The following is a 23,165-nucleotide window of genomic DNA, read 5'->3' as shown; positions in this document are numbered from 1 at the left end:
AGATATATATATTTATATATATATATATCTATATATATATATATATATATATATATATATATATATATATATATAGTATATTATATATATTATATATATATATATATATATATTATTATATATTAATATATATATATTATATATATATATATATATATATATAGTATATATATATATATACATATATATATATATATATATATATATATATATATATATTGTTGCGGACGCGGTTAAAGATGTTATTTTACCGAGCGGTTGAAATTACCGCGAACCGAACAGTTATTCCCCGATTAGAACCCGATTCCACCAAACGTTGGCCGGATCGCACCGCGGCTGCTCAATGAGGGAAAAGACTAAAACGACGAATGCAAAGAGGAAGACGAAGGCAAAGAAAGGTTTGGAAATACTACTAAATTTATTTACTATTTACACACATAAGCAAAAAGAAAGCAGTCACGTTTATTTACAGCACATAAGACGCAGGTGACACAGTGAAAATACTAGCTTACCTACAGTCTTAATTAACCCAGGACAGAACAAACAAAAGACAGACTCACGTGGGGAATGATGACAGGAATGGCAGGAGGTGGATGGCTGGAGGTGAACGCTTGGTGGAGCCAACGCGGAGCTTGGTGGAGCTTTGGTGGAGGTGAACGCTTGGTGGAGCCAACACGGAGCTTGGTGGAGCCTTGGTGGAGGTGAACGCTTGGTGGAGCCAACGCGGAGCTTGGTGGAGCCTTGGTGGAGGTGAACGCTTGGTGGAGCCAACGCGGCTGGTGGGGGGTTGGTGTGACGGGTTCTCTCTCCTTCCCTCACAAGCTTCAGGACTCTTTCTCTCCCTTTCTTAGTCCCACCCAGTCCAACAACTTCCTCTCTTGCTTAGTCCAACTCAAGGCCTTTCTGTCTTCTGATCTCCTCCCTCCTCGACTCTCTCTGGGGGCCTCTCCTCGGGTTATATAAGCCCCACCCTTGACCCTTTTGTGAACCTCCCCAAAACGTTCTCTCTCCGCCCTCTAAAGCCAACCCCTCGTTCTGGGTTGGTCGGCAAGGGCTGGTTCACTCCTCCCCTCTATGACAAGGTGGGGACCCGCCTTTCTTCCCCAACCCTGCCTCGTGGTCAATGGCGGCAATTGGAGCGGAGGTAGTTTCCAATCGACGAAAAGGGGGAATGGAGGTTTTGGGAATGGGAATGAAGGGAATCTATCTCTTTCACTTGGTGCAATGGAGTACTGTACTTCTATTAATGGGAGACACAGCCTTACCCTAAAACACAGAATAAGATATAACTATCGAACAGGGGTATTCTATGATTGGCTGACGTGTATGCTTGTGGACTAATTATGGGACGCCCTTTTGACCTTTACACAGCTCCGGAGGCAGGAGGCGCAGAATAACCAATAATAATAATAAAGCACACAATAAAAAAAAACACAATCCTCATATCCGCAACAATAATATATATATATATATATATATATATATATATATATATATATAATTATATATATACAGGGTGAACCAGAAATATGGTTATTTGTAACACTCGTGTTTAGGTAATAAAAAGTTTTATTTCAAAACAAATTCTTACAAGAAAGTGAAGTACATAACATGCCATTTTTTTTGTGGAAAAGAACATCTAAGAATTGCGCACCATTTCATCTGACACATTCCTCCAATCTTGGACGCCAATTATTCATGACGTTCTGCAACATGGCCACGTCAATATCATTGATTTCGCATCTGATGTTTTCCTTAAGTTCATGAAGAGTTTGTGGAAGTTTAACATACACTTTGTCCTTTAGATATGACCACAATAAATAATCACATGCAGTGAAATTGTGTGACCTCGCTGGCCATGGAATATTGCCGTTTCTGGAAATGACATGCTTTGGAAAGAGTGCCTTGACAGTAGTCATGGACACTCTAGCGGTGTGGGAGGTTGCACCATCTTGCTGAAAACATGTCATTGGGCTCACTTCTGAAAATCTGTTTAATTCTCTGGAGAGGAAGAAACAATATCGGTATATCGAGCTGCAGTAACAGTGACGGCATTTCCGTTATCGTTCTCAAAGAAATAAGGCCCTATGATGCCGAATGACGAAAGTGCACACCACACTTTAACTTTGGTACTGTGTAACGGTTTTGTGTGCATTTCTCTTGGGTTTTTGGCTGGCAAAAAACGAATATTTTGCTTGTTGACATAGCCACACAGATGAAAATGTGCTTCATCAGACATGAACAAATTGTTAGCAATGTTTTGGTTTTCATTTCCGTCCATAAATGAAAGCATTCCCTCACAAAAAATCTTGCAGGCAATCTCACCATCTTGGCTTAATTCCTTAGTTTGAATTTTATGGGGATAAAAGTTTAAATCCTTATGCAATATGTGGTGTAGTGACACGTGAGAAATTCTTAAGGGTGATGCATGCTCTCGGCTGGAACGAAGCGGACTTGTCAAAACTGACTCCCTGACACACTCAATGTTTTGTGCCGTTCTTACTGACTTGGGTGCTCCTGGCGGTTTCTCTTTTAAAGTTGAACTGGTCCTCTCAAACTTCTGAACCCATAACGTGATAGCACGAACAGACGGCATATTTCCATGACGTTGAACATTGAAATGGAGTTTGAATTGACGTTGTGCAGCAGTTGCACTATCATTATTCTTGTAAAAAGCTTTGATGGCGAAAGCGCGTTCTTCACCCGATCAGTTCCACATGGTCACTCAAGTGTTCTGCCTGCAAAAAAAAAAACTAAATCAGTAAAAAATAAAAATGCATGTTATGTACTTCAATATCATGAATGTATTTATTTTGAAATGCAATTTTTTATTTCCTTCGCATGAATTTCAAAAATGACCATATTTCTGGCTCACCCTGTGTATATATATGTACATATATAATTATATATATATATATATATATATATATATATATATATATGTATATATATGTATATATATATATATATATATATATATATATATATATATATATATATATATATATATATATATATATATATATATATATATATTATTTTTTTTTTTTTTTTTAAATAAACAGGAATTAAATTCCTGAGTCGGGCTAGTGTGAAAATTTCTGACTACCCGGGACTCAAACCAGGGACCTCCATCACTTACGCGGTGACAGTCCACTGCGCTATTGAATTTTCCACACACACGTACATACGCATATATATTTACGCTCACATCTGGGGTCTGCCTTGCAGGCATGTAATACATCGGCCATGATAAAGCTCGCAGTGTTAAGTGTGGAAAAGTTCTGAGGAGATTGCGGCTGGCTCAATAGCGCAGTGGGCTGTTGACGCGTTATCAACGGAGGTCCGTGGTTCGAGCCCCGCATTGAGTTAGAATTTTTTCACACTTAGCCTCTCGCAGGAATTTGAATCCTGTTTATAAAATATGTATGTATATATATATATATATATATATATATATATATATATATATATATATATATATATATATATATATTAATTACACTTGTTCATCCTTCTGTCTATCCGTCCATGTGTAATGCTCCTTTCCACCCATTGGTTGGACAGCTCGTCTGATTCCACCCACAATTGTAAGCTGAAATTTTCACAATCAACATGCCCTTCCTTTAAGTTTTCCCTTCAGTGTAAAACAACCAAAGTGCTTGTAAAAAGGATCATCAAATATCGAAAGGTTTGAACTGATAGGTGTCACGTGCCTTGTGAATGCCACATTAGTTATATGCATCAGCCTTCATTCTTTCGGCTTCAGGGCTCTCGTGTCTGCTGATGGCTAGTGCAATTGGAATCTATTTGAGCAATATAACCGCGATGTAATATATATATACAGAGTGGTCCAGAATCCCCTGGGCACATTTTGAAGACCGATACCTGAAACAAACAACTAAGTTTATTATTGGTCTTTGGTGCAAAACAAAAGATGATTACTCGTTAAACAGTCTAATCAGTCTAATATACGTGAAACATATCACTTCAAATGTTCAAACTGCTTTCCTTCATTGTCTATGCACAGCTGTAGCCGTGACGAAACACTGACACACAATTCTGCATGTTTCAGTCGTTAAGGCAGCAGTCTCATTACGGATGAATTGTTTCAAGTCTCTAAGGGCCATAGGATTCCTCAGATACACTTTGTATTTGAGGAAACCCCAAAGGAAGAAATCACAGGGTGTTAAATCACAAGACCACGGCGGCCATTCAACCGGACCACGATGGCCAATCCATTTGTCTGTAAAGTTCAAATCAAGGGCCTGTTGTACACTGACAGCATAATGAGCAGGTGCACCATCATGCATGAACCATATTTGGCCATCATTGAGTGGAAATACATGCTGCTCCAACATTAGAAGGTAATTTGCAGCATTCACATTTTCTTTGAAAAATATTGGTCCAATAATGCCTCCAGAAGAAATGCCTGCCCAGACGGACAAACAAACTTGATACTGGACATTATGCTCAACATTAAATCGTGGGTTGTCTACTGCCCATATCACGCTGTTATGACGATTCACAGAACCAGATAAAGGAAACTTGGATTCATCTGAACACAAGATCCTGTTCTGCAAATCATTGCCAATATCCATTAACCCAAGCAATGTCTCACATGCCTCAACACATCTGTCAAAATCATCCTCAAATAGTTGGTGAATTAATCTGGGTATGTATGGTTTCGCATGAAGGTCTTTTAGTATTCATCAAATCGATGATCGCTTATGTTGGTGACGTTTGATAAATGACGAGTTGATAATGGTGTGTTACTGTCAAGTTGTTGTTGAATGACCCGCTCTGATTTTCTCTGTTCAAAAGTACGAGGCCTACCTGGTGACTGTTTTGGAGGAATGCTGCCAGTTTCATCAAACTGCTTGTTTATTCTGCCGATGTTTCTTCTGTCAATTGCGTCGGCGCCACATTCTTTGACAAGTTGTCTGTGAACTTCAGGCGAATTTCCAGATACACAATACAAGTGTGCAGCATGAATTTTCTGTCTCACGATATCCTCCGTCATATTAGGGCCTCTAATTCACAATGAACTGAACTAATGCAATGAAAAAAAAGCTTGCAGCACAGTGAGCGAAGCTCACCCCAATCAATATCACGTGATGCACCTCACCCTGGTGCGTATCACGTGATACCTGGTGCGTGTTGAAGTGGTCACATCCATTTACGAGTAATCATGTTTTGTTTTGCACCAAAAAAACAACAATAAACTTAGTTGTTTGTTGCAGGTATCATTCTTCAAAATGTTCCCAGTGATTCTGGATCACCATATGTACGTACACACACACACACACACACACACACATATATATATATATATATATATATATATATTTATATATATATATATATATATATATATATATATATATATATATAGATATATATATATATATATATATATATACATACAGTATATATATATATATATCCAAATATATCTTCAGTTCTCCAGCTTTCAATGAGCGCACGTAATGACGTCACTGCCATGTACATACGCTCTGCCTGTCAAGCTCTCAAGAGAACCCTTGAGAAGAGCAGAATTTTGATCTTAGTTCAGATACTGTCATAAGTGTATGTAAAACTCACAGTTACCGACCTGGTTTCGCCCTTTTGGGGCTCATCAGGGCAACGCAGTGAGTCCTGCATACACTTATGACTCTGAAAATCATCGATTATATACTAGTTACTATGCGATTACATACCATCAGTGGTGAACTGCCATTAGGGTATCCCATCCAGCTATGCGGTACCTTAATGGGAGCGATAAGTACCGTCTGCCACATGGCACATTATCTCTGGTATCCACTCATTATATGGAATTGCCTGGATGCAGCCGGGAGCAACCAATCCAAATATATCTTCAGTTCTCCAGCTTTCAATGAGCGCATGTAATGACGTCACTGCCATGTACATACGCTCTGCCTGTCAAGCTCTCAAGAGAACCCTCCAACAGAGCAGAATTTTGATCTTAGTTCAGATACTGTCATAAGTGTATGTAAAACTCACAGTTACCGACCTGGTTTCGCCCTTTTGGGGCTCATCAGGGCAACGCTGTGAGTCCTGCATACACTTATGACTATGAAAATCTTTCGATTATATACCAGTTACTATGCGATTACATACCATCAGTGGTGAACCGCCATTAAGGTATCTCATCCAGCTATGCTGTACCTTAATGGGAGCGATAAGTACCGTCTGCCACACGGCACATTATCTCTGGTATCCACTCATTATATCTGGTATCCATACATTACCTGATACCAGCTGTAAAACATGGTGGTGGAAATATTATGGTTTGGGGCAGCTTTGCTGCATCAGGGCCTGGGCAGCTCACCATCATAGAATCCACTATGAATTCTTCATTGTACCAGAGGGTGCTTGAGGATAATGTGAGGCCATCTGTCGGAAAGTTGAAGCTCAACCGAAGGTGGACCTTGCAACATGACAATGACCCTAAACATACCAGTAAATCCACCAAGGAATGGCTGAAAAGAAAGAAATGGAGGGTTCTGGAATGGCCAAGTCAAAGCCCGGATCTAAATCCCATGTCTGAGATTTAACTAAATGTCTGAGGTTTAAATAAGACAGGTTCCTCCAAGATCCTCTCTAACGATGTTCTAATCATTTGCACCTGAGCTGGTACACCTGATTGTAATTTTAGGTATTTGAAGTAGTGATAAATGTCGGGGTGTACTTACTTTTTCCACATGCGAAATTTGCATTTATGTTTATTTAAATTATACAATGGACTACAAAATGTAAATGTTTCATGATGTTTGTTATATTATATCACCTTTATCTATCAATATTGTTGAAATGAAGATCAAATAGCTGTATGTTGAAATATGTTGAAAAAGTCAAAACTTTACATGGGGTGTACTTACTTTTTCACATGACTGTATATATATGTCACGGATGGACGTTAAACATGGGGTCCTGTCTGTTACATCGGTGTTACAAACATCCCACAGTGTCCTTTGTTGAGAGTAGGCAGGTTATCGCCGGCACTCTGAACAAATTCCCTATTCCTGCCCGAACTGCCGCTGCAAAGGCAACGACAGCCCATCGAGTGTAACCATTCCCAAGAAACTGCTTCGCACACCTTTGTCGCATGTCACCGATCCCAACAGCTCACAACGTCCCTTCGCCTCAACTTCCATCCAGGCACTGCATCAGCAGCACACACGGCATTGAGCCTGCTTCATTGCCAGCCCGGGCCGTTTTGTCCCTCTGACCTGGAGAGCGACCTGGAGAGCGCAGGGCCCCCGTCCTCAAGCGATCACCTCAACCTAAGCCTCCGGAGTATCCGGATTACAGGCGCACGCCACCACGCCTCCATGAGGAGACCTCCCACATTATATGTACCCATTATATGTACACCATATGTACATTAACCGTAACAATATGTATTTATATATATTGTTACGGGCGTCAGTGATGAGGCCCTGAGTCCCAAACGTCACTCCTGACTAAGTGTGTTATAGGGTGACTAATGTTAGCGACCCCAAGTCCTATCCCCAACCCGCCGGGCCGAGGCCCGCAAGCTGGCTGAGCGGTTTTTGGAAGCTTTAACTTTTGGCTTAGTGCAAAGAGTTTAAACTGCCACACTGGCAGCTCAGGGGAGCTTGCAACCCGATCCGAAAAAGGTCAATCAAACAAAATGAAATACAATCAATTTACTTCAAATAATGCAAAACGATACAATAATGAAATCATATAAGTATGACAGACTTAATTAATGAATAATGACAGACTGAAACAATCAACACAGGCCACATACAACCGATACGAAAGGCCGACACAACATCCACACACAACACTCTAACCCAGGGAAGGGAAGGTAAGCAAATTAATAAAATAATATTTGCAGGGAATTGAAATAAAACAGGATATGAGGATAGGAATGGAATGGGGTTCAGGCCTGTTTGAAGAGCAGCTTCATCAACGTTCGTCAGAGCGGGATTGGCGGGAACCAAGGTTCATCAACGTTCTGCGATCCCTTTCTCCTTTGATCCCTTTCCTTTCATCAACCTCCTTCATACAACACAGCAAATCCCTCAGCTCAGAAAGATTGTAGAGGTCGAGTCTCTCACACCAACAAGCTCTCTGAAGCCGTTCACACCTCGAGCAAGGATCGCTTTTCACCACCCCGGAAAGAGCCGCTCTTATTCCTCACAATACGCTCTTTTCCTTTTTGTCCACCTCCTTCATGCACAATGAATCCTTCAGAAAGTTTGTAGAGGTCAAGTCTCTCACACCAGCAAGCTCACCGAAGCTGTTTACACCACGAGCAAGGATCGCTTTTTTACCACCCCGCCAAGTGCCGCTCTTCTTCTTCCCCCTCTATCCTTCTACCCTGGTTTCTTGGTTGAAAGAAAAAGGGTTGAGTCCTTCCCAAAGCTGTATTTGTGCAACACCACCAACAGTCAAAATCACGTGGCATAAAGGGAGTAGATATGGGGTAAACTTTAAGTAAAAGGAAAAATAAATATGAAAAGGTCCTATTTGGGGATTCACAGCTGAACTGGCACTTCTTTGCAATACACCCTAAACAACACGACTTCTAAATGATTGACATTCCTGCATACGTAACAATATATATATATATATATATATATATATATATATATATATATATCTACATACAGACTTGGCATTTTATATAGAATTTTTTTTTGTTGTTGACTTGGGTTTATATCTTAACTCAGTATATAAATCTGGTGAGTTTCTTTTACACTTTGGTGATTTATTTGTTAAAAGAACCGTGTCACTGATTGTCTGTCGCAGCAAGAAGTCAAAACTGATTGTCTGTCGCAGCAAGAAATCAACAACAGGATTATATCACAGGTGGCGTGGCAAAATGTATGGACAGGTGCATTTGATGATTGACTTCACAGTCAGGTATACAAGGGTTGTTGCATTCTGTATTAGTGGAAAACAACTGCTGCACGTCTCCAAAAGTTATTGCCGCTTCCTCTGGAGATGGTCCGTCAACTTGACAATGCTGTTTGTCATGGAGTGGTGTCTTTACGAAATTCTGGCATGAAACAGCGTGCTATTGCTCGGAAGTATGGCATCACTCAAGGTCAGGTGTCAAAGATCCTGAAACGAAATGCTCAGAGGAGTGTCCCTACTCCAATACCGAGGCCAGGACATCCCCGCAGAACCACAAGGAGGGATGATCGCCAGCTGCACCGGTTAGTCCGCAATGGCCGTACCAAGTCAGCTAATCGGCTTAGGGCTGAGTGGCAGCAACTGACAAATGTGCCTGTATCCAGAAGGCTAGTCAACCAACGACTGGTTCAAGCAGGCTATCGTGCCAGGCGTTCCCTGAGAAAGCCACGCCTGACCAGACAACACCGCCAGTGCCGATTGCAGTGGGCCAGAGAGCACCGTCAATGGCACCCAGGACACTGGAATCACGTGATCTTCAGTGACGAGTCTAGATTTCTGGTCTATCGTCAAGATGGCCACGTCCGAGTGTGCAGACAAGTGCATGAAGCCGACAACAAAGATTGTATAGTGCCAGGAGTCCAAGCTGGAGGTGGTGGGGTGACCGTTTGGGCTGCTTTTCATGCAGGGGGCAAAACTGACCTGGTTGTTTTGAATGGAAACCTGAACCAGTTCAAGTACAGGGCCATTCTGGAAGAAACATTGCTTCCATTTGCTCGTGCAGCCTTTCGAGGAAACTTTGTCTTCCAAGATGACAATGCACGGCCTCATCGTGCTCGCATGATCCAACACTTTCTTGCTGACCGTGGTGTCGAGCATATGGAGTGGCCTGCCATGTCCCCGGATATGAATCCGATCGAGAACTTGTGGGCAGAATTAACGCGTCAAATCGACCACTTGGACCAGCAGCCGACCTCCGTGCGTGAATTGCAGCAGGCTATTGTCACTGCATGGCAAGCGATTCCTGTCCAAACCTTGGCAAATCTCATGAACAGCGTGTACGTGCCTCAACGTGTACATGCTCTCCTGAATGCTCGTGGGGGTTACACGAAGTACTGAACTGTAATTTTACTGTCCGTAATCCGAGTCGTAATTTAACTTTTGTTTTTGTTAAAAAAAATTTTGGCTAATGTGCAAAATAAAGAGATAATTCTGGAAAACGTACAGAAGTTTAACACAGTACTGTCCATGAATTGAGGTCGATATTAGTTTACATCACTTTCAAGGATCAATTTATTTGTTTCGAAATGTCAAATGTGGTTTTTGTTTCTTTTAAAGGTCGCATTAACAAAATCTAGAATAATTTCAACATAATTCCAATGAACTTTTGGTTATAAGACATCTTGAAAAGTAAGTTCACCCCCACAAAAAAAAAATTCCATATTAAATGCCAAGTCTGTATATTATATATATATTTGCACATAGGCAGTGGGCATGTTTTTTCTTCAAACCCAGGTTATTATTTGTTTCTAGAGCGATCGAGGCAGCGGACTGTTGCCTTATACACCCCCCAAATAACTATATGGCATTCTCTCAAGCAAGGGCTTTTTCCCCCACAGAGGTTTCCGCAGGTCCTTGCTATTATTCCTGACTTTTATTTTAAATGACTCAACCAAGGACGGTAAAACCCATGCCATTATTAAAGGTCTTTGTCTGAGGAGTTCCAGGAATCTCAAGAGATTGTGAAAGAAAACAACCATTATTTACTTTTTAACTATGTGTATATAATATGCACCAGGAAGAAGATAATTGCTTTAGGGTGGTTTTCGCACAATTAGGCTGCTTATGGTCACTGAGAGTTTCATTTCCACTGGGTTTCCACATATCTCATGGGAGTGTGAGTTGGACAGGGACTGTGATCGGCCATGACATGTAGGAGCCTTGTATTTATTTTTATTGAAAAAAAAAAAAACGCTTCTCTTCACCGCCCTTGAGGCTCGGTTTGCAAGCCACCGTCCACAATTCCAATATAAGAAACATAATTACTCTTTTATGGGAAATCTTCGCTCTTTCACGAAGCTCTCTTCGCTCTCTTCGCTCTTCGCTCTCTTCGCTCTTTCACGAGCCTCGATCTTGTATACAAAAAAAAAAAAAAAAAAAAAAAGAAGCTTTTTGAGTTTGTTTTGTCCTCAAAAATAGACCGTAGTGAACACACATTGATGTTAAAGATTGGCCTCTAAAACCTTCCCTAATGAAGGGGAACAGACATCTGTACAAACACACAAACTGACTGTGTTCTATATGATAGATAATGCAATCATAAAATACTAGCAACGGTACCCGCCCTTACGGGCGGGGCTTCAATTGGGAGGCCCAAATGAAAAGGCAAAATATCAGAAATTGAAGGCTTTTTATTTTATTTTAAACGATTCATATAAACATCCGTTGAATCATATCACACGCAAATCATCAGAATCTAAACAGTACATGGCGCCCATTTTGAAAAAAGATTGAATTCTGCAAAATGGAAGCGGCCGCTACACGTCTTTCTCAGTCGCACGTTTATGTGTGAATGCGCGCCGAATCTGTAACACGGAAGCGGCTGCTACACCTGTTTCTCAGTCGCTTTGCACACGCTGCCATGTTATGTCGGAGCCGCACGTTTATATAGGAAGAGTTCGTCAGGAGTCGATCTACTCTCTCCTGGTACGTAGAATAAACAGTATTTGTAGAATTTCAACAAAAGCCACATCACTGTTCATATCGGTAAGTATTATTCCATCGTGTTTGGAAAAAGTGGAAAACTTGAAAAAATTGGAAAAACTGGAAAAACAATATAGCCTATTTTACTCCCAGGGCTCCCAGGAATACCAACCCAAAATATCGTTGCGATCGGTTGAGCCGTTTTTGCAGTACCTTCGAACAGACAGACGGACATTTGGTGAATTATAGTAAGATGTAGCAGATCAACCTCCATTGGTCCGCAATCCCATCTGATCTCTTTCTTAATAACTTCCAGACTTGGCTGGTAGGTACAAATCCCATATCTTGTGGTGATTTGTTCATCGTCTCCATAATATCCTTTTTATTCATGTAAAAGTGTGTTGATGTCTCCTAATGTTATTTTCCTGTGATATAATAATCAGGTTCTCCAGATTATATCAGGCTGACAGCAACAGACACTGGGTCGCTACCACTCCCTCAAGAGCACTCTGCAGCTTTTGATATTCAAGAACTAACCGTCCTCAACTATTGGGGGCCAGCTTACCCAGAAGAACGTTTATTATGAGATAAACTGCATCGCTGTGATGTCAAATTTCGCTTTTTTATCACATTATTTAAGTTTATTTTCCAGCTCATCCTCTACATATATAAGTATGTGATATAATGATCCATAGGCTTTTTAACTCTTAGATGCAAGCGTCAAAAATCCTACATATACGCAGCCATTGGGCCTCGAAGGCCCAACGAATGTATTCGTGTAATGTTTAAAAAAACTTTTTATCCATTTTTTTCTTTCATATCCTTTTTCAATCCAAGTCGATGCTCATGGATATGTATTCGCTCAGAAAATGTGAATCATTGATCCTATTAGTTGGAAGAATCCCATACAAGTAATGAATCTTTTTTTTTTTTTGCAAAAAAACTTTTTGTTCTTGGTTTTTCAACTTTTTTTTTCTCTAAAAAGTTGAGGCTCATGGAGGAGTATTTGCTCAAAATTATGATTCACTAATCCTTTTATTTCGAATGTATATGTCTGTATATGGTTTTTTTATGTCACTGAATTTTGTGTAACATGAAAGTCGTTGAAAATGAGGCTCATTCCAAAAAAAATTGTACAGCATAGTTTTTGCAACAAAAAAAAACCATGTGGGTCCCTGAGGCGCAATCACTGCATAAAAGGGTTAAATCGTTTTTATAACCATACCTGTGCCATGTTAGGAGAACCCACAAAAGCAAACAGACATTCCTATAAAATATGTAATCTTAAAAATCAATGTTGAGGAAATTACATTTTCTTTAACTTTGGAATGCATGAATCAAATTCAACATTACCAGCACAGTGGCTGGTATCACCAAATGATAAATTGGACAACCACCGAATGGTAGGAACACTGGAGTGGGCATCCCAGGGGATGTAGGCTTTCTCTATTTCAATTCAGAGGTTAAAGATTTGAATTTTTTTATTTCTTGAAATTCAGTAAGCCTCAGGGGGGGTTTTAATTTTTTGGATAAAAAACCCAATTGAGTCCAGTTCAGTAGTTATGTGACTCGGACAAAAGGCAACATCGTGACTGTGGGACAGCAGATACAACAAGCAAGGGAATGAGCGAACAGGAAAAGAGGAAACACTGTAACCTGCAAGGAAGAGGGTTGGGATCGGTGGTATTAATGATGGTAGAAAATATTACAGGTAAGGATTGGATGTCGGGTTGTTAGGTGGTTACATACATGGGAGAATTGAGCAATAAAAGAGTTGAAGTGTTCAGTCAGCCTGGATTTTAGGGTCAGTCTGGATGGTAGAAAGCAGATAAACCACTGACCTGCCAGCAATGTGAGAGCAATGGAGTTGTGCTTCGGCCTCGTCACTGGAGGTTCCAATAATTTTGAGAGCTTTAATAACAGGAGGGAGTTACATGAAGAACACATGCATCTGGGAAGAGCTCGGTAGTGTAGGATAGCTGACAGATTAATAGGAAAGGTATTAAGAGGACATTGTAGCTGTAATCATATAAAATAGACCTTTATGGGTCTATGATTGGTTGTACAATGCACGCGATCAGAAGCGAGAAACAGATGCTTCCATGGACTTTTTAACATGTCTAAATGTTGAGTTTGTGCTTCATATGAACGTTCTTTACCGACACAACCTATATCCACCAGGGAGATGCTGGTGAAGTTGGACCTGAGGGTGCTCCTGGAAAGGATGGTGGTCGGGTGAGTTTGATGCTTGAACCTGCATAGGCCTCATATAACTTGCATAGGCCAACAAAAACAAGGTGGAAGCTATTGACGATTTTGTTATAGTTATAGATTGGACTATCTGACCTAAGCTAATGGATAGATAACAGGATATTTTGACTGTCTTCAGAGAATCTATGGAGGAGTCTCCAATACATGTGGTGACATCCAAGGTTTTGGGGCATTTATTTGTTTACACATTCTCAGGCTCATGCCGGAGCCTTTACGTGCAGAATTAGATATTAGATAAACCAGACCTGATTTCAGCCATGTTATAGGTGCGTTGTTAAAAGGGTATATCAAGGGCATCTTATTACTTTACTGGTGTGACATAAAGTAGCAATTCTATGATGGGATAATAGTGCTGATTTTAAAAAGCCTTGCAATTGGGTTTTGATCTAAATCATTAGGTTTCCTGTGAGGTTCCCACTGGAAGCCTATTGTTCTTCTAAGGATTATTATTCGATCACATTTTGTGGAGACGATTTCAGAAAAACCGTTATAGCTAGCTCTACAGAACTTTAACTCATTATAGATACTAATGTAACTTAGGGCATCATTAATTTTGTTTTGCAATTTTGACTTACATTGGCTGCCATTGTCTATGACGTCATAAACTTTAAACATCTTCTCCAAAACCGCTGAAAGGATCAACGCAAAATTTTACAGATATGATCGACCAGACATTGGGATAGAAGTTTGCGAAAAAAAAGAAAACGTCATCGCTCACGTGCTTTGGCCGCCATCTTGAATTTAAGCAAAAAAGTTCAATTATCTTTTCTCCAGAACTGCTGAACAGATCAATCCGATACTTCATATGTGTGATCAACTACCCATGGGGAAAAAAATATTCTCAACTATGACATCATCAGACACATGGTATGGCAGCCATCTTGGAGTTAATGTTAAAAAATTTACATCTCCAGAACCACTTAACCAATCCTAACCAAAATTTACAGATACTAGGGCATGCCCGTACTATATATATATCTAAAATTATATCCCCCCCCTCTATTTACATGAAATGGTTTGGTCCATTCGCAAAGCCAAAGCGGACGGCTTGCGAGTACGGTGACAATCCCCCCCCTCTATTTACATGAAATGGTTTGGTCCAAAGCGAACGGCTTGCGAGTACGGTGACAATCCCCCCCCCCCCTCTATTTACATGGAATGGTTTGGTCCAAAGCGAACGGCTTGCGAGTACGGTGACAATCCCCCCCCTCTATTTACATGAAATGGTTTGGTCCAAAGCGAACGGCTTGCGGAGTTTGGTAAAGAAATCGCCATAGCTCGGTAACTACTTGTCCGATTAATTTCAAACCTTGAAAAGGCACATCCTCGGGTCCCCAGCAATATACCTGGCAAGTTTCAAGTATATCGGACCGGTAGTTGTCGAGAAACAGCGGTCGCATACACACACACAGACACACACACACACAGAGATTACTGGAATTATAGATAGATGATCGACTACCCATGACAAAAATTTATTGAAAATGATGACGTCATCAGTCACGTGGTATGGCGGCCATTTTGCCTGAAAGCCTATCATCACTGCTCACAGTTCTAATTCTCATTGTTCTAGTACAATAGATCTCGATAAACCGAGCCAATCACACATTGCACTTCGATGTTGGAATGCAGGGGGAACCACGTATGTTTTTGTGTATCTGATTAAAAATGGTGGTCACCTCCATTCAGTAATCCCACTCTTCTCTTGTCTACGGAACTGTCTTCGTTATTTTGTTGTCTCAAGCTCTTCCCTCCAAGGTTTTTTGATCACCACAACCTCATTGTCTCTCCCATTTTATCTCTGAGGTTTACTACATCTGCTGTTACCCTATTCGCACCATTTACCTTCATTTCATCCTCTTGTGCTGTGATACAAACCATCTGTCCTCGTCCTACTGTTTTCCCTTGGCCTTATTTCGCGTCTGTTGACTCTTTGCTCATTATTCTTCTCTTCCATGTGCCGTGATACCTGCATTCACAAAAACAATGCATGCTTTGAGAAAGCAAGACGTTTCACTGACTTTGATGGTAATCTCTAAGCGGTATTGTTGACAGATGTAGAAAGTTAAAGCCATTTATTGGTCTTCAACCGGTCACAGTTAGACTTTAATAGCCAATTACGATAATGAACTTTGATATTGTATGCAAAAATAGCATGTGACAATGTATTTTACATATATGTGGTAGGCATTGTGTCTGTTATCCAATCATGATTAGTTTGTTTGTGTATGAGTTCTATTACAAGCTCATATGCATGTCGTCCTCTTTTTGGCCGTAATGGAAGATTTGTTGCACCAGTGCTGTATATTTGGACAAAACATCGCAAGCATATTTTCATGTTACAAAGAGATCTTGGGAACTGGAGCGGCATAGCCAAGATAATATTTTGTCACTGTGGATCAAAGTTTTGTCAATATTTCAAAGTGGGAGCGATGACTGTGAAATGCTCCTTTTAGACACCCAGATGCTTCAAGCCCTCCTTGCCATTTGTGGAACCTCCAAAAGATGAACTTGTATCGCTAACTTATTTTGCACCTTTTTCAGGGACTGACGGGTCCTCTCGGCCCTCCTGGTCCTGCTGGAGCTACTGGAGAAAAGGTTTGTTGAGAAATGTTTATTTTTAACCATTGCTGTTTGCTGTCACTCGATGAACCCCTAAACTTTAACCACAGGGAATGGCATTGGTACTTTTATTTGTTTTATATTTTTCTTATTCTTTTTTGAGTAGTATGGTCCTATTATTGAATTTCCCAATCCATCAGGTGATTTTTCTTTAATATACAGTACAGACTTGCTGTGAAGAGAAACAGGTTGAGATGGTTTGGTCATGCGTTGAGGAAGGATGAAAGTGACTGGTTGAGAAGAGTGATGGAAATGAATGTAGAAGGAAGTAGAGGATGGGGAAGACTGAGAAGGACTTGGCTTAAGGTGGTGGAAGAAGAAATGCCGGCAAGGGGGTTAACAAGTGGAGATGCAGAAAATAGGGCAAAATGGAGAAGATTGTCATGGGGACCGCAAGGCTAACCCCCGCTCTAGCAGGGAAAATGGCCTTAAAATGCCTGTTGTTGTTGTTGTTGTTGTATATAGTACAGACTGCTCTATAATTATACATGCATTTAAGGGCACCTTTGGTGTTGGTGGTGTTAAGGACCTTTGAGATCAGAAAATGTTACTTTATGTTGATGGTCCCATCTGCATCAGCTGGATGAAACATGACCTCCTCAAGTTTACTTTTGTTTATATAAAATACTTCCTGAATTTTACAAATAGGATCTGTTGACCTCAAATATGACCCAAAGTCCTCTTGCAGTAGTTGAAGCAGTCTTTAATTGTTAATGTCTTGTGGAATGTGCTTCATCTGTATTTGACTTCTGCACCATGTCTGGCAATAGTGATGTGCTCATTCTCAAGGAATCTTGAATAATTATTGTCACCAGACAAAAATACCATTTTCAGGTATTATTGACACCATCTTTGTCTGCAATCAGGATTAGTTGAGTTATCAGAATCAATCAAAATCACCTTTAGTAAATTACACTGTAAAGATTAGGTTGTTACAAGTTCTAAATTATTACTCTTATCTACTGGGGCATTGCATCAGCGGCATAATTGCACCTCTGAAATAATCCAACAAGCAGATCTCGTTCATCATTGAATTGTATGCAAATAGTCCTATTCATTTGCTCGATGGATCAGAATCATGATTCCTAACTTTGATAGCAGGTAAACTGCATATGCAAATCTCTTGGAGCCCATTGAATGTTTCTTCTTTCATTATAGGGAGAATCAGGTCGTGTAGGCCCACAAGGTCCTGCAGGTTCTCGAGGAGCCCCGGTAAGTTCAACAAACCTAAAAATATGCCTCACTCTCACTTTGATATGGCCTAAATAACTAATATGTACTTTGAAATGCCAACAGTGTGTTGGACTGTACTGTGGACAATAATCTGTTATATGAAACAAATCTTTGTTTTCTTCTCACATACCTTTTGTTTTCTTCCAGACTGTGTTCATGACTATCCACCTTTTCCTCTCTCTCTCTCTCTCTATCTCTCTATCTCTCTCTCTCTCTCTCTCTCTCTCTCTCTCCCCCTCTCTCTCTCTCTCTCTCTCTCTCTCCCCCTCTCTCTCTCTCCCCCGCCCTCTCTCTCTATACACGTTAAGTATCTATGTGAAAAATAACAATCAGGTGACGTTGATTTTTTTTCAAATATTTGACATCTTTCTCATTTTGTCAAAAAAAAAAACAGGGTGAGCGTGGTGAGACTGGACCTTCAGGAGTTGCTGGATTTGCTGGCCCACCAGTGAGTGATTGTAGTCTAAAATGGTAGTTCACCTAGGTGGAAATTCATCTAATCTAGGGAGTTTTTTCTTTCCATATAAAGTCTGGCATCTTTGCTACCTTATTGAATTGTCCTGGGAGGCCTTTTTGCAGCAATAAGAAAGAGTACAAGATGAAATGCCTACATGTTCTCCATAATTGAATTGTCTGCAGGGTGCTGACGGTCAACCAGGTGCGAAGGGCGAGAGGGGACCAAGTGGCCAAAAAGGAGAAGCAGGTTCTCAGGGTCCTCAAGGATCATCAGGAGCCCCTGGACCTCAGGTAGACCATCTCAACTCAATCGTGGCATTAACAAATGCATATAAACGAAGTCGGTTGAATTATTGTATGTGATGGGCATCACAAGATTTGCATTATTTCCTTCCCATAGGGCCCAACTGGTGTTGGTGGACAAAAGGGAGCTCGTGGAGCAAAGGGACCTCCTGTAAGTTCTTATGAAATGATGTTTATGGTGACATGAAACTGAATATTTCGTAATTTATAAAATGTTTTGCTTTTGTACAGTTAGTTGCTAATGTTTTGGAAAGAGAAAAATGAGTTTTACCAATAATTATTATAAAATGGTGTATCATTGGCCATTTTTCCCTTGCTCAAGCTGATTCCATGTCTTGTGTCACAAGTCAGAAATGGGTAGTTGCTTAAACAGCTCAATGACAATGGAAATAGATGTTCGCATTGCTTTATTTTGCATTACCTATGGATGATGTTTCAATTCAATCTTCTCACTAACAGGCTGTTATTTCAGGGTGTCACAGGTTTCCCTGGCTCAGCAGGAAGAGTTGGTCCCCCGGGTCCGAATGTAAGTGCAAACAAAACATTTACAATTAGCTTTTTTAGGAGATCTAATGACAGTATAAAATAATTTGAGTGAAAGTGGGCAGTCAACGATGGAGACAAGCTGAGATTAGAAAACAAATAATTCCAATCCCAGATTCTTCCACGTGTGGACATGGTTCTACCTGCTCCTAGAGAATGACCTCTAAAGTTAAGGATGCTGTTTTGGATCTCCTCCAGCTGTTGTTGATCATTACATGCACTGATAATTACCTTGAATCTCTTTCAGGTCATAGTCCTGCATATGTTTTGCCGTTTTCTATCGATTTCAATCGTGGGAGTTACAATAGTGTACCCACGACTATGCAGTCCAGAGCGTGTGTCCAAGACTATCCACGGCCTTATCCACGGCCTTTCTCTCTCTCTCTCTCTCTCTCTCTCTCTCTCTCTCTCTTCTCTCTCTCTCTTTCTCTCTTTCTCTCTCTTTTCTCTCTCTTTCTCTCTTTCTCTCTTTCTCTCTTTCTCTCTCTCTTTCTCTCTTTCTCTCTTTCTCTCTTTCTCTCTCTTCCTCTCTTTCTCTCTTTCTCTCTTTCTCTCTTTCTCTCTTTCTCTCTTTCTCTCTCACACTCTCTCTCGCTTTTCTTTGTTTTGCTCACAACCATGAATATTTTTGCTTCTTCCTCTTCCACACACTAATTCCAAAAAGTTCCGAAATGGGCTGTTTTCAAAATCACAGCCCTAAGCAATTTACAGCAATGCTTTTCATCATCCTTTTAACCATTCCTCCATCCATCCTGGCCGTGACATGTGCCTGAATATCTCTGAGCTCAGGATTCGCAAATATAACTTGATATGCAGAGTGTAAACAAATGGCAGTTATCTCCAACGTAAGCAAATTCTCACCCTCAATCCTCCTCAACCACTGCTCGAATGAATATGCAGTTTCTGCCACAGTGTTTGGAAACATGTCTGTGCCCGATCACAGTCTTTGGCTTCTTTCCAACATCTCTCTTTACTGTCTTATCTTGAATAAACTTCTGATTTGCTACTGAAGTTACTTAGTGTAGGGCAGGTCTCCACTGATATAATTTGTCAGTTACCTCCTCCAAATTGAATGGATAAATGTCAAACTGCTGCATCTCTCTTTTCAGGACATCCTTGAATCTTAATTTGGGATGCCCTACTCCCCGTGGAGCATTTGAAAGCTCACCATAGAAAATTTCCTTGGGAAAGTGCCCATCTTCCATGCCATGCCCATCACAGCCACCTTTCTCAGGATGGCGTTAATATTTGATGTCTTTCACCTGTCGAGAATGGCTGTCAGATACTTTGTCACATCTTCTAATACCTAGGATATGACACAATATTATAAGCAACGAAGAAGGAAACTGTTAAGACATTTCTCATAATCGATGTGACTCGACCAAGATTATTAATGATGGACCTGCCAGATCTTAAACTTCATTGGCTTTAAGGATATATACAATGAGATGGTATCTGGAGTCGCTGGAGAAGATGCGTCAAAGTTCAGACAATTGTACGGATAATGGAAATATCTCGATAATTGTCACAGTTTCTGCGGTCTCCAATGATTTTATAAAGTGCTAGCAGTTTTGCATCTCCTAGATCCTGTGACATGCAAACATTATATCCAGCATGAGGAAAGAACACGATGGAATATAAATATGATCTTTTCTCCACCATACTTGAGTGAAGGTCAGCATGATTGGAAATGAGGTTTCCAGTAGTGTCAAAAGGTGGTGCAGTCTTTTCCTTAGAACTGCTCCAAATGCCTCATTGATACCATTGTATTGACCTTGAAGGTCACCTTTTTCAGACCATTTCTAGATATGTTCACACAGGCTCAGTCAGAACTGCTGAATACAATTTGTCTCACACTAAACAGGATGGCGAGATTGTCTGCGTTTTTTCAAATTTTTATTGGGATGGGTTTACTAAGGAATTCATTTGTTCAGGGTGCTTCACTTCAATAACTAGTTCCAAACTCCCTGCACTTGCTGTGACGCAGTTGGGTTGAGTCCTCGTGAGTTGGCCAAAGACTTCAGTTGCTATATCAGAGAGAGCATCACAAAGGCGTGTCCACTTTTCATATTTGCTGCTTTGTGATATCTGTGCCCTGGATAATTTGTCTTCAGGAAGTGTTTGAAATGTAGGCACATCTTCAGAATATTTTGTGTTGGCAGTGTTGAGCAATTAGATTGGCTGGCAGGATGGCCTAAAGGTATGCAAACTTTCCTCTGAGCCATCTCGCCTTTGTTTGAATCTAGGCCCTAGGTACAAAATGTCATCCTGGTGCCACGCAGGTAGGGCGAGTCAACAATGTGTGCGTCCTCCCTCGGATGGATGCTAAACTGGGCGTCCCGTCTGCCAGAATGAGTAGGGGGACGTTGGAAATCCCACGGTGTTCTTCACAAAGTGTAGTGCAGCTATCACCGGCAACATGGCCAAAATTTCAAATTCCTTCCGTAACCTACAGGGGGAATTGCATCAGCAGCAGATTCCCACTCCCCTTCAGCCAGTAATGCTACTCACAGCCAGGCGCTGCATATGAAGGTTGCAGAAGAGGCTTTTGGACTGATGTATGTTTTGAACAATGAGACTTACAACATGTGATTGTGGCCTCGCAGTGCACATAGTGCATGTTCAAAACGTCACAGTTGATACTGTGCATGCTTCCTCTATGACTTATATGACAATAAACGGAACCAATAAAGTTCCACCTGATTATGTGGTCAAGGTGGTGCCAGAGTATTTGACGTGGGTGTTGCAGGCTACCTTACTCCTCCATTTCCCTTGGTAGAAACGGTTTGTGATATGGAGCGAATGATTACTGCAAAGTTCCAAAATGCTTTGACCATTCTCATTTATCTTTCCAATACCACGAGGACCAATAATATCATTTAGCTTACTTTCATTTATAAGCAAAGTCATCAAATCTAACAATCTATCATTACCACCGACATTAAGTCTTTCCATTTCTCAAATGGCCTCATCTATTATGATCTGTTTGAATTCCCTTCAAGCCATTCAATTTTGGATATGCTGCTGCTTCTCTCTCAACAATGGATGCTGGCCCTGAATCTCAAGGAAGAGGTCAGACCTTTTATCTGTAAACATATATGTTGAGCAATAAACAGTTTGGCACACTGTTCTGCTTGCCAAGCTTTCTGCCCCTGGAATGCAAGGCCACATTCTTCTCTGGCTTGCTGATTTTCTCGACTCAAACAGTTAGCATGGAGCTCTCAATCGAATATTCTCATCTCCTCTACGAGTGGAGGATGGAGTGCTCCAAATCAGTTCAATGACGTCCCAGTCCTGTTCCGGGGAACATTGATGACCACTCCGACGCCCATGAAATCCTTTCGTCCTTTCATTCTTTTCAGATGATTCAACATCATATTGTGTAATTTCACGTCACATTGAGAGGCAGGCAGAAATGCTTTCCTCGTCTGCTGACCAAAACAATAACCTCGGAAATTAGATTCTGACCAAAGAATCTGATTTCTGGTCTATTACTCACAACATGTCTATCAGTCCAGGCAAAACTTGCATTTTTACCCTGCCTCTTCAATAGGAACATCAATCGAACCCATATATTTATTTTCACAATTAAAACACTGGAAGGATTTATTACTGACTGTCTGCGGGTCCCCGACGTACAGCCTCATCAAGGATCTTCTTGCTCCTGACAAACCTTCCCACAAGTCGTATGAAGAGCTCGTCAATCTCGTGAAAAGGCATTACCACCCTAAACCACCAGGTAAGATCGTCTAAAGGTATAGATTATATACCCACCATTGTCAGGATGGTCAGTCAGCATCTGAGTTTGGTCAGTCAACTGCTCTTCCAACTGCCAACATTCACTCCATTGTTCCTCTTTACTCCCACTTGTGAAACATTCTCCCCCAATTTGTTCAAGGCCACTCCTCCCTCCAAGGCTTCTAGTTGGTGGTGCCCCAGCACAAAAGTCATCCATCTTCTTTCCTTCCCTCCCCATAATCTTTTTGTTATTTTATTTCCTCATTAACCATCTAAGCCTCCTTCGAAGTTGATACGGATTTTTCCCTCTTCTCTCTCCTCCTGTTCTTTCACCACCTTGTTGTGTCCACTGTCAGTGAGTTAGCTCCTACCCTGTGTCACTTTGC

General features: G+C 40.8%; 1 protein-coding gene across 1 annotated transcript in view; it reads left to right on the top strand.

The window, feature by feature from the left end:
* The window catches only part of LOC137436919 (uncharacterized), a 114,731-nt gene that overhangs the window by 78,397 nt on the left and 13,169 nt on the right, over positions 1-23,165 (top strand). Inside the window, exons 32-38 of the mRNA XM_068131154.2 lie at positions 13,795-13,848; positions 16,429-16,482; positions 17,665-17,718; positions 18,134-18,187; positions 18,379-18,486; positions 18,596-18,649; positions 18,971-19,024. Coding sequence (XP_067987255.2) covers positions 13,795-13,848; positions 16,429-16,482; positions 17,665-17,718; positions 18,134-18,187; positions 18,379-18,486; positions 18,596-18,649; positions 18,971-19,024 — 432 coding nt within the window. The remainder of the gene's footprint in view (positions 1-13,794; positions 13,849-16,428; positions 16,483-17,664; positions 17,719-18,133; positions 18,188-18,378; positions 18,487-18,595; positions 18,650-18,970; positions 19,025-23,165) is intronic.

This window comes from Myxine glutinosa, chromosome 1, assembly GCF_964187855.1.
Source record: "Myxine glutinosa chromosome 1, kmMyxGlut1.1, whole genome shotgun sequence".
In the NCBI taxonomy this organism is placed as follows: Eukaryota; Metazoa; Chordata; class Myxini; order Myxiniformes; family Myxinidae; genus Myxine; species Myxine glutinosa.
This window is presented reverse-complemented; position numbering and strand designations above follow the sequence as displayed.